This window comes from Fusarium venenatum (assembly GCF_020744135.1).
Source record: "Fusarium venenatum strain MPI-CAGE-CH-0201 chromosome Unknown EDB82scaffold_2, whole genome shotgun sequence".
NCBI lineage: Eukaryota > Fungi > Ascomycota > Sordariomycetes > Hypocreales > Nectriaceae > Fusarium > Fusarium venenatum.
This window is the reverse complement of record NW_027072130.1, coordinates 3,013,065-3,026,612: the sequence shown is the minus strand read 5'-3', so window position 1 is coordinate 3,026,612 and position 13,548 is coordinate 3,013,065. Positions and strand designations below refer to the sequence as shown.

Here is a 13,548-nt window from a genome sequence, read left to right as displayed (position 1 = left end):
CATGGACAACCTCCACCGCCAAGACGAAAAGCCGCCGTGGCATGCGCAGAGGAATGATGCTCACTAGAAGGGATGTGGCGGGCTGACGAACTTAAATAAAATACAATTTTGTAGATACTAGGAGAAGATTCAGCCGAGATATGCGGCGCTGGCTTGGTGGTTGATGTTGGCATAATTATGGTTAGTGAGTGAGTGTTGGATGACAAAAGCAAAGCACTGGATGGGAATAGTTCCATGACCATAAGCGGGAGTGAGCGGGAACCAGATCCAAAAGTGCAACGGGGGAGAAGAGAATTGTTCCGATTTGAGTAAGGACTCTCGTCTAGTCTCTCCAGAATGATGAGTGATCGGCAACTGAATGTCGAAAAGATCAGCCTTGACTTGAGGCTGGCTGGCCTTAGACGTCATTTTGAGTTCTGTCACTTGAACATACTCAATCTTAACGGTTGAGTCTGGACTGGACTCAATGAGATGGAGGAGGGCGGCGAGTCTTTACTCTCGAAGTCACTCTCCTGTGGGTTGGTAAGTTAGCCGATAGAACGCCCTAGATCGCCCTAGATCCACGGATATGCGTGTACAGATGGGTATCACGTTTCCGTAAATCCATCGCAAAAAGCAAACATCGCCGACGTCCCTCCATTAAGTTGGCCGAATGTGATATTGTTGTTGTTGCCTCTTGTCTCTTGGACGTCTATGATCTACCTATCTGAGGAACATATGTACGGGAACGCGACGTTTGTTTTAGCATTGCTTTTTCCCCTTGCCTTTCTTTTCTTTGCTTGTCTTACTTTGGTTATCACAAAAGAGGACACTGTTTGATCCGGTACTACGCCACGAACTGATTTTTGACGTGTCGTTGCTTCCATAGCCACGATAGGTCAAACAGGGCTGAGAAAACAGACAGTGAACGCCACTCCGATTCGATCGAACGATCCGCAGGGTCCAAGGGGGGCCAGTTGATACTATTCCTGGCCAACATCTCAGGCTGTCAGCCTCTCGGGGGGTCAAGGGGGAGAGAGGAAACAAAGACTCCCATCTCGCTGTAGCCTCCGGCCGTTGAAACATCAATATGCAGTCGAGCTATCAGTAACCAAAAATTGGATTGACGTTACTCCGCAGCTTCCACTTGCATGCATCTCAGTGCAGTTCAGCGCATCATGGGTCGGTCTCCAGCCGGTGCAGGTACAGAGGTTTTCTTTCAAGGATGTTCCTAGCTCTCAGGTACCAGGCTCTCTATATGTATGGATAATATAGATCTGTAACCATTATAGTATGGATTTTAAACGTGCACCCGGGCATCAATACATTGCCAACAAGCCGTAAAGTTTCTCAGTCCGAGGCAAGGGAGAGAAGAACAACAGTGATGAGGCTTAGAGACACAGCTGCTGTTTCCTCAATAGTATTTACTTTTTCTTCCTGTGTTTGCACTGCGCCCTCGTATCGCGGCGATGCAAAAGACTTTGACCTGCATTGAATACGATGATTGTCATGACGTGGTGGATTGTTGAACGGTTCAGGTGAGAGGAGACTACCAATTCAACTAAAGATTGAACTAAAATAATGTTACCGATGACGTCGGGATGAGGAACCTGGAAATAGAAGGAAGGATCAGGGCGTGCTTGTAGGTAAATGGAAATGGGAATGAGCATAAGAATGGGAATATTCCCGAGAAATAGGGAAGGGAAGGCACGTGGCACATATCGCACTTGCACTCTCTGATCAGCGAAACATACCTAACATTCAGGCCTCAGGTTCGAGGCCTACCTCCAAGCCAAGTCTTACAAAATAAGTGCCCACCAAAAGTCCACTTCAATCATCTCATCATCTGCATATTCCATCTCCGTGCAAATCATGATTTGCATCACCCGAAACTACTTCCGACGGTGACATCAGCGCATGCCAGAGATGCCTCAATCCCAGTCTCGGCAGTCAAGCCCATGCCAAGCCACACAGACACCTCAACTCTGGGTCCTCTGGGTCCTCTGGGTCCCCTAGTCCCTTAGGTTCAGCAGCCGCCTCTCCCGTTGTGCTAACGCAGCTCAGAGCAATTACGGAGAAGCGAATACAGTCGTTCCAGTTGGCCGCTTTTTATCTATCGGCACCGGGTCGCTCAACTTCCAACTCCCTAAACCGGCCGTCCATCAAATCGGAATTCTTTTGCTCCTTCGCTATTCCGGTCCCAAGGTTCAGTCTCCTGCCAAGTGGAGGGAAAGTAGGCTTCCTGTCACCCAATGATCCTTGAGCCTTCCCTTCCGCGGCGCAACAAGCTGCTGCCCCGTCCCCTGCGACCGAAGCGTTGTCTGCTTGTGTAATCCACGCCCCAAGCTGTCCGCTGTCATCCTTCCGGGTCTCCACCTTAACACCGCTGCAGATGCAACTATTCAGGGCGCTGCCCGCCATCGTCTTCCGCTAGCTCTGCTTTCTCCGAGCTACAGCAACAAAGGGCCAATCGCTGGCCATCCTTAACCATGGCGCTGGGAGCCCTCCCAAACTATTGGGAGATTCTGGAGCTCTAAATTTCTGAGAAAGACAGGAACAATCGGGGACTTCTTGCATCATCATCGTCGTGAGACAATGCCCCTTTCTAGTTTGTTTTTACTAAAGTGGTTTTACATGAGTGATGCTCCTCTCAGTCTCGCGCCAGGGACTTTCAGTCTGTCAGAGGCGTCAACCTCGTCACTGTATTGACATCAACGTTGAGAATCATTGGGTAGCCCGAGACACGAACGCTGCGCAACCTGCGGACACTAGAATAGCGATTTAGATGCCTCGCCCTTGTACCAGAATCGACCGGGACCCATCCCTCAATTGTCACTATTGATGTCGCCTAGAATCATCAGGTGTCAGTCGGTTAACATGTCCCACGATCGTACCCTGAATTTCCAGGGACAGGGAAGGCTTGTGAGAGTCTTGTTCATAGAGCTTCAGCCAACCATGCTTTCTACTTGCATTGTTGCCAGAAAGCCCCTTCGTACCAACCCCAGCTAGAGACATTGTCCCTATTCAGGATCCTATGGCCGTGCTTTTGTTAATTCTCAATGTTTATCGGCAATTGTTAATGCTAAAAGATAATTGGCTGTTGGAATTCATTACTTGTCATGCCCTGGCCTTTTGCCTCTAGCGACATACCCATACCTAGGCTATTGAAGCTCGTTAGTTGCCTCGAGGCTCGTGGTTTACATACTGTCCAGTCGCTTTCATATGTCGTGTTTTGCTTCACAAGCTTATCCTTGTACCTAGCGGCGACAATCTGCCGATGATACATGGATTGACCCATCGACCTTCTTCTTTCTTTGCTCCCTGTTATTACGACTCTCTTTTCTGATGGATGATTCCCCCTCTGCCCCTCCCCCTTGGCATGCTGTTATAAAAACTCCCCTTGGCTGAGTTTTGCTTTTGCCATGTTCCTTTGGATTCTTACAGCCGTTTCGGGGAGCCACTTACTGCCGCTGTCATAATTACTGCCCTCTCTTCCCTCGATTTCCCCTCAGACGTGTCACATCCCTGTCATCAGGTGTATTATAAGTGTCTTTGTTGGCTCTCCGGTCTTGATTACAATTGCTGAGAACCTACCTTTCAACCCTAGACTGGTTGATAACATAAAACGACGCCCCTCAACCCTCAACAGACAAACAGCAAATTACAAGTTTATCGCACCGATACGGCGACGGCTGCCATCTTTATCGAATCGGTTGATAACTCTTTAAGGGTCATCTCGTCCCAACCTAGGTCCAGCCGAGCCCAGCCCGATTCAGTCTGGCCCCGGAGCTTGACGATCTTGCTTTCGGTTCACGCCAGTTCTAGAACGCCGAACCAACTTGACAACCACCACATTACGCACCACCCTTGTTGGTATTTCGCTTCTTGGTGTGTCGAGGCTTTAAATCAGCCAAAAACAAAATCGTGGTCTTTCCCCGGTCATTTCCCTCCAAATCCTGGTTTCTATCACTTCAAGCAAGCAGTTGTCTGTCCAGTCCTGCGTGTCTTTTCTCCCTAGCGGTTTCTTTCTACCATCTTTGTTTACCGATCTTGTTCTCTCCGCTTCCCCAAGAAGAGAAAAAGCTCGAGCTAGCCGCCACGGCGCTTCCCAAACTCCTGGTCCTGGGACCAAACGTGGAAACTCAATTTCAGGCATCATAAACCCTGGACATCTTTATTCGGCTCTAGTTTGCTCTTGCTGACTGACTCTGTCTCCCCTCTTGAGCTTTTTTATCCCCTCCTCCCAAAGCTCGATTTCCCACCACGCTTTTTGAGCTTGACTCAACATCTCGGCTCTGCCCGTGTCCTCCCAGCGTGTGCTAGTCTATCAAAGCGTCGCAGCACACCACGAAGCACTCATTGATCGACTTGAGATTGTGAATACAAAATATACAAAGCTGCAACCGGCGCAGCAGTCAGTTTCGATTTTTTGTGTTTTGTTCTTCACTCTCTCGTCAGTTACCTGTTCTTTGACGAACTGTCGGCCAACAAACAGCAAGGTCACTTAGTGCCTCATCCTTCCCTCGCTCGGACATCGCTTCACAGACGCTCAGTCTCACCATCACCAGCAGAAACGATTTTTTCTTGTCGCTAGCCTGATATACAGTACCATAATATCCGACACTCGTCTTCTTCGATACGCGTCTGGTCGTCGCGTATCCTCATCTTCTCACTTTTTTCCCTTTTTTACCGCCATCATGCCACGACATTACCATTACCAGCCTAGGTATGACCAATGATAAAACTCCATGAAGCTTATTGCTAATTAATTGCTTTAGTCGCGAACTCCATGTAGTAGTGCTGGGAGCAGGTTCGTCAACCTCCAGTCTGCATGCAATTCTTTTTCCCTATATTTTACCTCTCTCCTCTCATGCAATTATGTCTGACTCGGTTGTTTCTCTTTAGGTGGCGTGGGTAAAAGTTGCCTGACTGGTAAGTTGCCTGTTCTGTTCTCTCATCCCATGTTCTCTAAGTTGCTGCGCCTGCGTCCCACCGTCGCACACAATCCTACTTACGACCTTCCCTATCTGCCCTTTTGTTGCACAAGACTCACGCGAAAACAGCACAGTTCGTCCACAATGAGTGGATCGAGAGCTATGATCCCACCATTGAAGATTCTTATCGCACTCAGCTCCAAGTCGATGTAAGTATCGTGCATGGCACAAGTGCCGCTTCTTGACACCCCAACTGACTCGTTCGGCCTAGGGACGTCAAGTTATTCTAGAAATGTGAGTTTGCGCCTTCACGGTCTCACCCTTCAGTCCATATTTGGCCAAGAGCTGCGACTGACTCGATCTCTAGCCTCGATACTGCGGGGACTGAACAGTTCGGTAGGTCGTCTATTGCTCAACAGCATTCACACCTTGATCCTCGTACTGATAATAATGGTACAGTCGCTATGAGGGACCTGTACATGAAAACTGGTCAAGGATTCCTTCTGGTATTTAGCATTACATCGTCATCCTCATTGAGCGAACTGGCGGGTTTGCGCGAAGAGATTATCCGAATAAAAGATGACGAAAATGTTCCACTCGTCATTGTTGGTAACAAGGCAGATCTGGAAGAGAACCGTGCTGTGGCTCGAGCCAAGGGCTTCTCCATTTCGCAACGATGGGGCGCACCCTACTATGAGGCTAGCGCGAGGACGAGGAGTGAGTCGATCCGCCCACCCGTCGCTCTTATGCATGGGTGTCCGCCGCATTGGAACTAACAGAATACAGCCAATGTCGATGAGGTCTTTATCGATCTCTGTAGACAAATGCTACGCAAAGAGGATGAACAAAACGCGAACGACGGTCCTAATGACGATTACAAGTATGACAACGGTCGAAGTTCTCACAGACGCCAACGTCGCCGCCGAAAGAAGGATTCACCGCGATGTGCGATCCTTTAAAACTTACGAATCACCGTTCTTAAATTGATGACCACTGGATGGCATCCGTACATTGGAATCCTTCACTTCTTACCCTTCACGATTTAGGGCCCTGGAATATTTTATTGTTTTTTTTCCCTTAACCTCCCACACAACCTAGCATGTATTACGTGGATTACGACCATTGATAGGAAATTGACCAAGGAAAGGTCTATGGAAGGACGAAGTACACAAGAGGCCTCGCGGTCTTACACGAAATGAAACGATATTGGGAAGAGCGATTGACCGCTGGATGGGGCGGTAGAACCAGATCGCATGTTTGAAACGATACTGGAGCGAACACATGATAGGACGCATCACATCAAATCGAATACACCACATGTCTGAATCAAGTGACGGGTGTCGCAGGTCGATAGGGGCCCTCTCTATATATGTGCACATTAAGGCGTCAGTGGCGTTGGATATATGACCTGGGGTAAGGTCTGCATATGTTGTTTGTTTCAGGGGTTGGTTGATATGGACATTGGTTCAGGTTCGCTCGACGTTGAGAAACGAAACAGAAAGACATTGACACAGGGACATGCATCTTGACATAAAAGCGAGAACTGGTGGGGATAGTGACTATACGATCACGGTTATGCTAGCGTATATACTACTGATCCGAGTACCAACTACTATTCACCATGATATTGATGGTTGTCAATCCAGTCACGTTCTCGCTCCTTTCTGTCTCAGAAACCCTGGTCAACGCTAGACCTCTGCCCTGGTTTGTTTCTTCGTATCTCTTGGATTATTAAAGTCCAGTGTTACCAACTGTCAGGTCCTCTGCAAGTCATCACCATTGCATGGACTGTTTGCTGTGTTTGGGCTCACAAACAATCCATCGCATATACAGGTAATAACCATAGGCATACCCTGTCATTCGCTATCTAAGATTGTTGCAACATACAGGATGAGTTCCGATCATATGTACCATGTTTTGTGTACCTTAGTCATGCCAACTCGCAGGATCCAACGCCAATCTGAATATTCACTGCACAACCAGAACAGCTGCCAACAAACCAGCAATGGGGCGGGAGGGCTTGGGACATTTCCCAAGTTTACTCAAAGGAATCGTCGAACGTCGCCACCATCATTATCGACCGCCACCCATCGCTTATTTGCGACGAAGCATGCCCCAGATGTCGGAGACGACACCAAACCATCCTTTGACCCTTTCAGCAGCATTCAGCAACAGAATATATCTCTTCACGAATGCGTCGGTGTTGTCGTAGTCACCAGCATAACACTCCCACGCAGCTCGACCTTGTCCATTGTTCTCATGCTCCTGAACGACCATGAGGTCGTCATCGTCCTCAACGCCCTCGACACCGGCCGATTTAAGCTTGGGACCAACGCAGAGAGCACGACCGGCAATCTCTTCGTCGGCGATGAGGCGTGTAGCAGCGTCGATGACATCCCCGATCTTGGCTCCGCCTGCAGTGCCAGAGAGGAAGGCTACCTCGACGGGCAGCTTGAGCATGTTGGACTTTGAGACGTAGTAAGGCGTGATCATGTTCACACGGACACCGTTCCGGAAAGATGTTGCACGGAGAGTGCGGAAAAGGCCAAGGATGGCATGCTTGCTCATCGTGTACATGGTCTGGGTGGGGAAGGGGCAGAGGGAAGCGAGGGAGCCGACCAGAAGAAGGCATCGATCACGAGGGGAAGATCCATTCTGAGGCAACCAGTAGAGGGCGAGGTGAGTGGTGTAGGTAGCACCGGTGATATTGACATCGAACTGTTTCGTGTCGGGCTTGGGCAAACGGCCATTCATGAGAACAGGCTCCTCGAACTGAATAGAAACGTCGGGGAGAATGATGCCCGCGTTGGGAACAACAATGTCGATTCCACCATGAGGGCTGACATGAACGGCCGTCTCAAATAGACTGACCTGGGACTCCCAATCAGTGACATCGCAGTGTTGAAAGGCAAAGGCCGAGTCCGGATATTGAGCTGTGAGTGAAGCTACGAGCTCCTCGCCAGCTGCATCGGCAACATCGCCAATGATGATATTTGCGCCGTGGGAAGCCCACTCACGAACCATGAAAGATCCCAGTCCATTGGCGCCTCCGGTAATAACAATTGTCTTGCCCTTGAGAGTCGAAGGGTCGTAGGGCCTGCTCACATCGACGGGCGGGGACTGGCGGATGAGGCCCTTGATATCGTTTGTGGGTTGCATTTTTTGATGATCCTGGGGTTTAGTGTATTGAGAGAATGTGGGCGATCCTTTCGGCAGATGAGATGATACCCAAGAATAGAATACCTTAGTAGTTGCAGTAAAAAAAGAGTGCGTGTGAGTGTCGAATACGATTTGCTGGCCCTGTCAAATCAGACATATCCGTAGTATTTGTTTAGCTTTAGCTATCAAGCCGAAAGCCGTTTGGTCAAAAATAATCCTTCAGGTGGAGTTGAGCTGAACCTCTTTTGCAAGGCCTTGTCAGGTTGTCTCCCTTCTTTCTTGACAGGTCCCGATAAATTAGCTTGCTCTAGCGGGGTTAATCTGTGAAGTTGATATATCCACTCCAAACGTTTGCGATGATTGTAAAGAGTGCTTGCGACTAAAGATAAAGGACTCAAGGCTGGAGATGTTTTGGTGCAAAAGGAAAACAATCGGATTATAGGGATAAACTTGTAGTATTTATCCTTTAGAGATCCCTGTTCTTCTCTGCATTCAATGCTGTGCGTGCTGTGCTGTGATGTTACTGTCTACCTATGGCAGTGACTGACAGGCACCGCACGCAAAGATAAACTTGACAGTGAAATGTGTGAGCATCAACTCCATTCTGTATACATCCAGCTGGAGAGTAGTACATGTCTTAAAAGAGTCTGTTGCCTTATAGCTCGTGACCTTTGATATCCCCAAGGCCAGGAATTGGAGCTTCATTCCTGGAACCTCATCAACAAGGTTAGACGAGAGTTAATAGATTACAACCCAGAGAAAGGGAGGTGCGGATGTCGTTCGATTCAGTAGTGGCCAGTGAACTAGTGCAAACCGTCAAAATGGGTTACTCTCATCCCTCTCGATACCCTGACCGCGGCTACTCGGAGAGATGGTCACCGTATCATCGAGAACGGCTGTCTCGGTGCCTCAAAAAACGACAAGGGTCAAGCTTTAGGACGAGACTCTTCTCTTGTCAGCGGCGTTTTTACGAAGGGATGAAAACAAGTCACATGAAAGAAAAAGGCTGGCGCGGGAGTCGATCACATCACCCAGTAGGTATAAACGAAACCCGAGTTTGTCTGATACAGCGCGGCTTCCATGAGCTGCTTGTACATATCTGGATCGGAAAGCCAAGATCAAGGCTCTGCTTTTTTCCCATTGCTTGTGCAAGCTACAAAAGAAAGTCGACGAATGCACTCAAGCATACCAGCATCTGTGCATATGTATGTATGTATGTATGTATGTATGTACATACTGTACTGGGCGACTGGTTTGTGAAATGATGCCCGGGAAGTGACGGGCTGTGGAGGCCAGCCTCCAACAGGCTGGGATGCCGGGCGGGTCCTGTCCACTGAACTTAGATGCCGCACCAGGAGACCCTTGCGACGTCGAGCATGGCAGGGGTTGGTTGACTCTCCCAGGGCGATCAAGGGACAAGACAACTTGTCAGTGAGAAACAGGTTTAATATCCCCTTCCCACTAAGTTTGAGACATGGCAATGTCTGTACCCTCACGAAGCAACAGACGACATCTGTCATAAAGCAAAAAAAGAAGAAAAAGAAAATAGCTGCTAATGTTGGCGACAAGATGAGTGTAAACCTAGGGGCCTTTCGAATCAATGGATCTGACCCTGTTGTTGTCGTACCTGAGAACATTGTGTCTAGCCACAACCCAGTTCTCACGTGGTGCCCGTTAGATTGTAAAGTGGCTCTAAGTGATCGTCCAACAGTGCGCGATTGTGCCTAACTGAAATGTGATGGCGCCCTAGCAAGAAGGCAACGGTCTCTGGTGCAGAGATCAGCGCTTGGGCGGGCGTTGATCTATTCGGCATCTACACATAACTATCCAGTTGCATATTCGCAATATATCTTTTCAACTAAATAGTTCTTTGATGAATAAAAAGTCGCCTGGTCATTAATTCTGCAACATGGCGCTTAGTCGTCTCTGCCTTCAAACCCATCACATCCTGCACTGCGAGGTGGACAATACGTAGTTATGTGCCACCGCGAGGCTCTCGTCACACACTCCTCCGGTTAAGCCAATCAAGAAGTTTCTGGTGTAGGGGTGCGAAATCCTACTGTTCAGACCTTTCTAGAGGCAGTGCGGGTTGGTCAAGCCCAATCGGAGGTCCTGCTTAACGACTAAAGTCGAGTTAACAGATGAACGACGATGCAACCTAGGGTCGTTTATCCGGCAGCACGGGACACCAGGAAGAAGGTTGACTTCCGAGCAACATCTTGCTCGATACTAGTCTAGAGTTGCACATAACTCACAATCATGGTACTATGCTTTGTATTTGGCAAATTCAGTATACATTCCTGTTTGGTGAGCAAACAACAAAATATCCTTACTAAAGGTAGCGTGGAAGACCTTTCCAGCCCAGGGACACAGAAACCTACATCATCTATTTAATACACCACATTGTTGCTGCTGGAGTCTGCCGTTATTGCCAAATCTGTTTCGATGACGAACGTAAGCACACAGCCATCAGCTCATTCTAATGATATCTCCAGGATTGCTTTAGACGGTAGACCATGCCGTAGCGTTGAGAGGAGCATCGAGGTGAGAAGTGCAGGGATGACGATGAATCGACGAGGCTCTGCGTCTCTTTTACCCACAACCCTAAATAGTGAAAGCGAGTTCCCATCGCATGGAACGGGTGACTATTGCATTGAGGAGACAGTCAACTCATGGTGTGTTATGGACATGGACCTGCCAGGCTATCGGCGGCCGAAAGGTGAAAAGTAAACATTCGAAGACGAGGACAGGGGCTGCGGAACAACGTAGGTCTCACCAAATAAGTACAAACGAAACCGGCTCCAGTCATATTTCCCAGGTTGTGTTATGTATATCTATGTTGTTTAGAACAAGAGGCTCTCAAGGCTACAGTACCGTCCTTCCATGGTCCCCTGCTTACTGATCAAACGCTTCTATTTCCTGTCATCTTTGCGTACCATTAGATCGCAAGAATCAGAGAATTAGATCCAAGGCACAATGATATGCCAAGGTCCACTGTCCGTTTCTGACCTGCATTGGCATATTTCACATGTATGGGTTCGTGGGCTGTCTACAATGTTGATATTGTCGTTTCGTTTCTCTGTCCAAAGTTCTACTTTTCTTCTGGTCGTGTGTGAGCGGCCGCTTGATCGACCCTAATCCCCGGTAATCTGAAAAGAAAGGCAGTGGATTAATTTTTGAAACCGTATGCAGGCGAAATATCGGTAACCTCTTTCCAAGTGGTGTTTTGTCACCTTACTCTACCTTGACCATGTCTGATGGGGGAACAGCAAGACATGCCTGCCAATCTTCACACCAAAAAGCAATCTTGTGTGTTCAGTTGGTGCAGCTACCCAATTAATGACTGAGTCGTCATACCTGTTATTGTTCTACACAACCACATGAACAGACCCCAAATTCCAAAAGCACAAAAGTCCTCGATTTTGGGTTGCTGTGTCCTCGATCCGGATGGTTTTGCCCAGAGAAATGCGATGAGTCTTTAGCACCACTGTGTTAGTGAGTTCTGCGCTTGTTGGTGTTGGCCTTGTTGCGATGGTACAGGACAACCACTCAGTCGATAGGATCCGTCAGGGGGGAAAAGTGTGTATGCATCTATGGAGGTGGTGGTCCCGGTTACCCCTGCCAACAGACTGCATGACTGGCTCACCGGCTGTGTACCCCTCCCGCCCGCGGTCATAGCCCTGGGTGGTTTAGCACATCAAAAGAGTGAGAGCTTGACAAGCAAGCTTTGGATGCAACAGAAGGATGTTCTCGATGTCGCGAGGTCGGGGCATCCGGGACATATGGAGGGTAAAGACGTGGCTCCTGTCGGGATAGGACGCCCCAGAAGGTAGGGCACCTCGGAGGGAGATTGTTCGTATGCTGATTGCTTGACGGACCGACATATCGGTCGGTCAGAGCTCGTAGGTTTCACATCATCAGATGCAAGCTTTGGTTTGGTAGCAAGCAGTATTCCTCCCTGCCTGTTGTGTCGACATGGTCTTACCACAAGACTCTCGGACAAGAATCAGGCTGGGTTTGTAGCACAAGGTTTGTTACAAACCCATTTGAGGTGCAGATTGACTTAGGCCATTTCCAGCCAGGCTCGCAGGTAGTGTGACTGTGGCTGCTGTATTGCGTTCTCAGATGTACGGTTATTGTAGAGCAACTTGGTACTCAAGTAGATTGGTAAACAAGGTGCAGGCTTGAGCTTAGATGCTTGTGTGACAGCGGCAATGACGACAAAAAGGATGAAAACAACGAGTAGCAGGCCAAACATTTTTCTCGACCCTGATGATCTGTTTGTCGAGGGGCAGGGTTGAATTAAAGTCTCAATTCATGCCTGGACCCTTGGGCTTGGGTTTCAGGCTTAGGCGCAGTCGCGTCGCCTCCCGTGCTCGAGGAACTTGCATATGCACTCACGGATAGATTTTCATAACCAAGCCAGTATATATTATATCGGGGGGGAAAGAAAAAGAAGAAAAGAAACCTCGTCTCTGGTTAGAAATTACTTGTAATTATTCTGTTGTATTGTTATCACAATATTGCTTTTGGCGCTTATACCTAGCTACAATGTCGATGTCCCTCATAGAGTTACCGAATTGCTGCCAGACCATGAACATATGGTGGATGGAAGTAGTCAGATACCTAACCCAAATTGCTGTCCCACTATTTTTGCTCTGTCCTGTCGAGTGGGGAAGACAAGTGCCAGCCATTCATTCTGGGTTTCATCACCTCAGCAATCTTTTTTCAATCTCAGATCTTCTGACCTGTTTCTTAGTTTGCAGGCTTATTGACATACATTCAAATCATTTTACCCAATGCAAGATCAAGATTATACTATTAGGTAAGCTCAGTTTACTTTGGGCAATGTCACACTGACGCCACTAAGAAAAGAAAAGAAAAGAAAAGAAAAGCCTATAGATGATAATTCTTTCTACCGAGTGATGCAATTCAATGTTCACTTTTTGCTTTGTTTGCAGGTGAGAAATCTAAGCTACCAAGGCAAACATGCTAATAGTAGCCCGGTATTACATCACCTGCCCCTCGCGTCCGTGTAGCTAGTTTATCGCTTCTCTGGTTCGCCTTCAGGCGCTGCACTTCTGACCCTCCAACCGTTTATTAGTCGGCATTTTGCTTCTTTGATGCTGGTTGTTGCTTCTTAGCGTCAGTCTTTTCATCTTTAGCGTCTAATACTGCCCGTCTTCAATTCTCAAGCAGTCATCTTGCTCCCCAGACAGGCCCATTGTACTATTACCAACGAGGAAGCGGGACTGTCTTTTGTTTTAACTTTGCACCACTCCCATGCGATCGAGCTCCGATTGGTACGATAGCCTTAAACGACCTTGACGCCAAAATTGCGCCCACCCCTTGTACAAACCGAGCAAGCTGTTTACACTCCCCCATACCCATAATCATAGTCATAGTCATAAGCCGAGCCGCTCTGTGCGCTCTCATCGCAAAGGTTGCTTCCCTGTACGAAATGCAATTCTGTCTA

General features: G+C 48.3%; 2 protein-coding genes across 2 annotated transcripts; one reads left to right on the top strand and one right to left on the bottom strand.

Moving 5' to 3' along the window:
* Positions 1-4,462: 4,462 nt before the first annotated feature.
* Positions 4,463-5,940, top strand: EDB82DRAFT_152823 (ras family-domain-containing protein). The gene is made up of 9 exons (XM_065607075.1): positions 4,463-4,478; positions 4,551-4,705; positions 4,758-4,789; positions 4,885-4,911; positions 5,043-5,122; positions 5,185-5,207; positions 5,281-5,309; positions 5,373-5,630; positions 5,700-5,940. The coding sequence occupies exons 2-9, from the start codon at positions 4,677-4,679 to the stop codon at positions 5,870-5,872; spliced, it is 651 nt and encodes a 216-aa protein (XP_065464633.1). The 5' UTR covers positions 4,463-4,478; positions 4,551-4,676; the 3' UTR covers positions 5,873-5,940.
* Positions 5,941-6,649: 709 nt separating this feature from the next.
* Positions 6,650-8,514, bottom strand: EDB82DRAFT_152988 (uncharacterized protein). Its single transcript, XM_025733895.2, has one exon. It carries the CDS (start codon positions 8,070-8,072, stop codon positions 7,008-7,010), a length of 1,065 nt encoding a protein of 354 aa, XP_025584756.2. The 5' UTR covers positions 8,073-8,514; the 3' UTR covers positions 6,650-7,007.
* Positions 8,515-13,548: the final 5,034 nt, after the last annotated feature.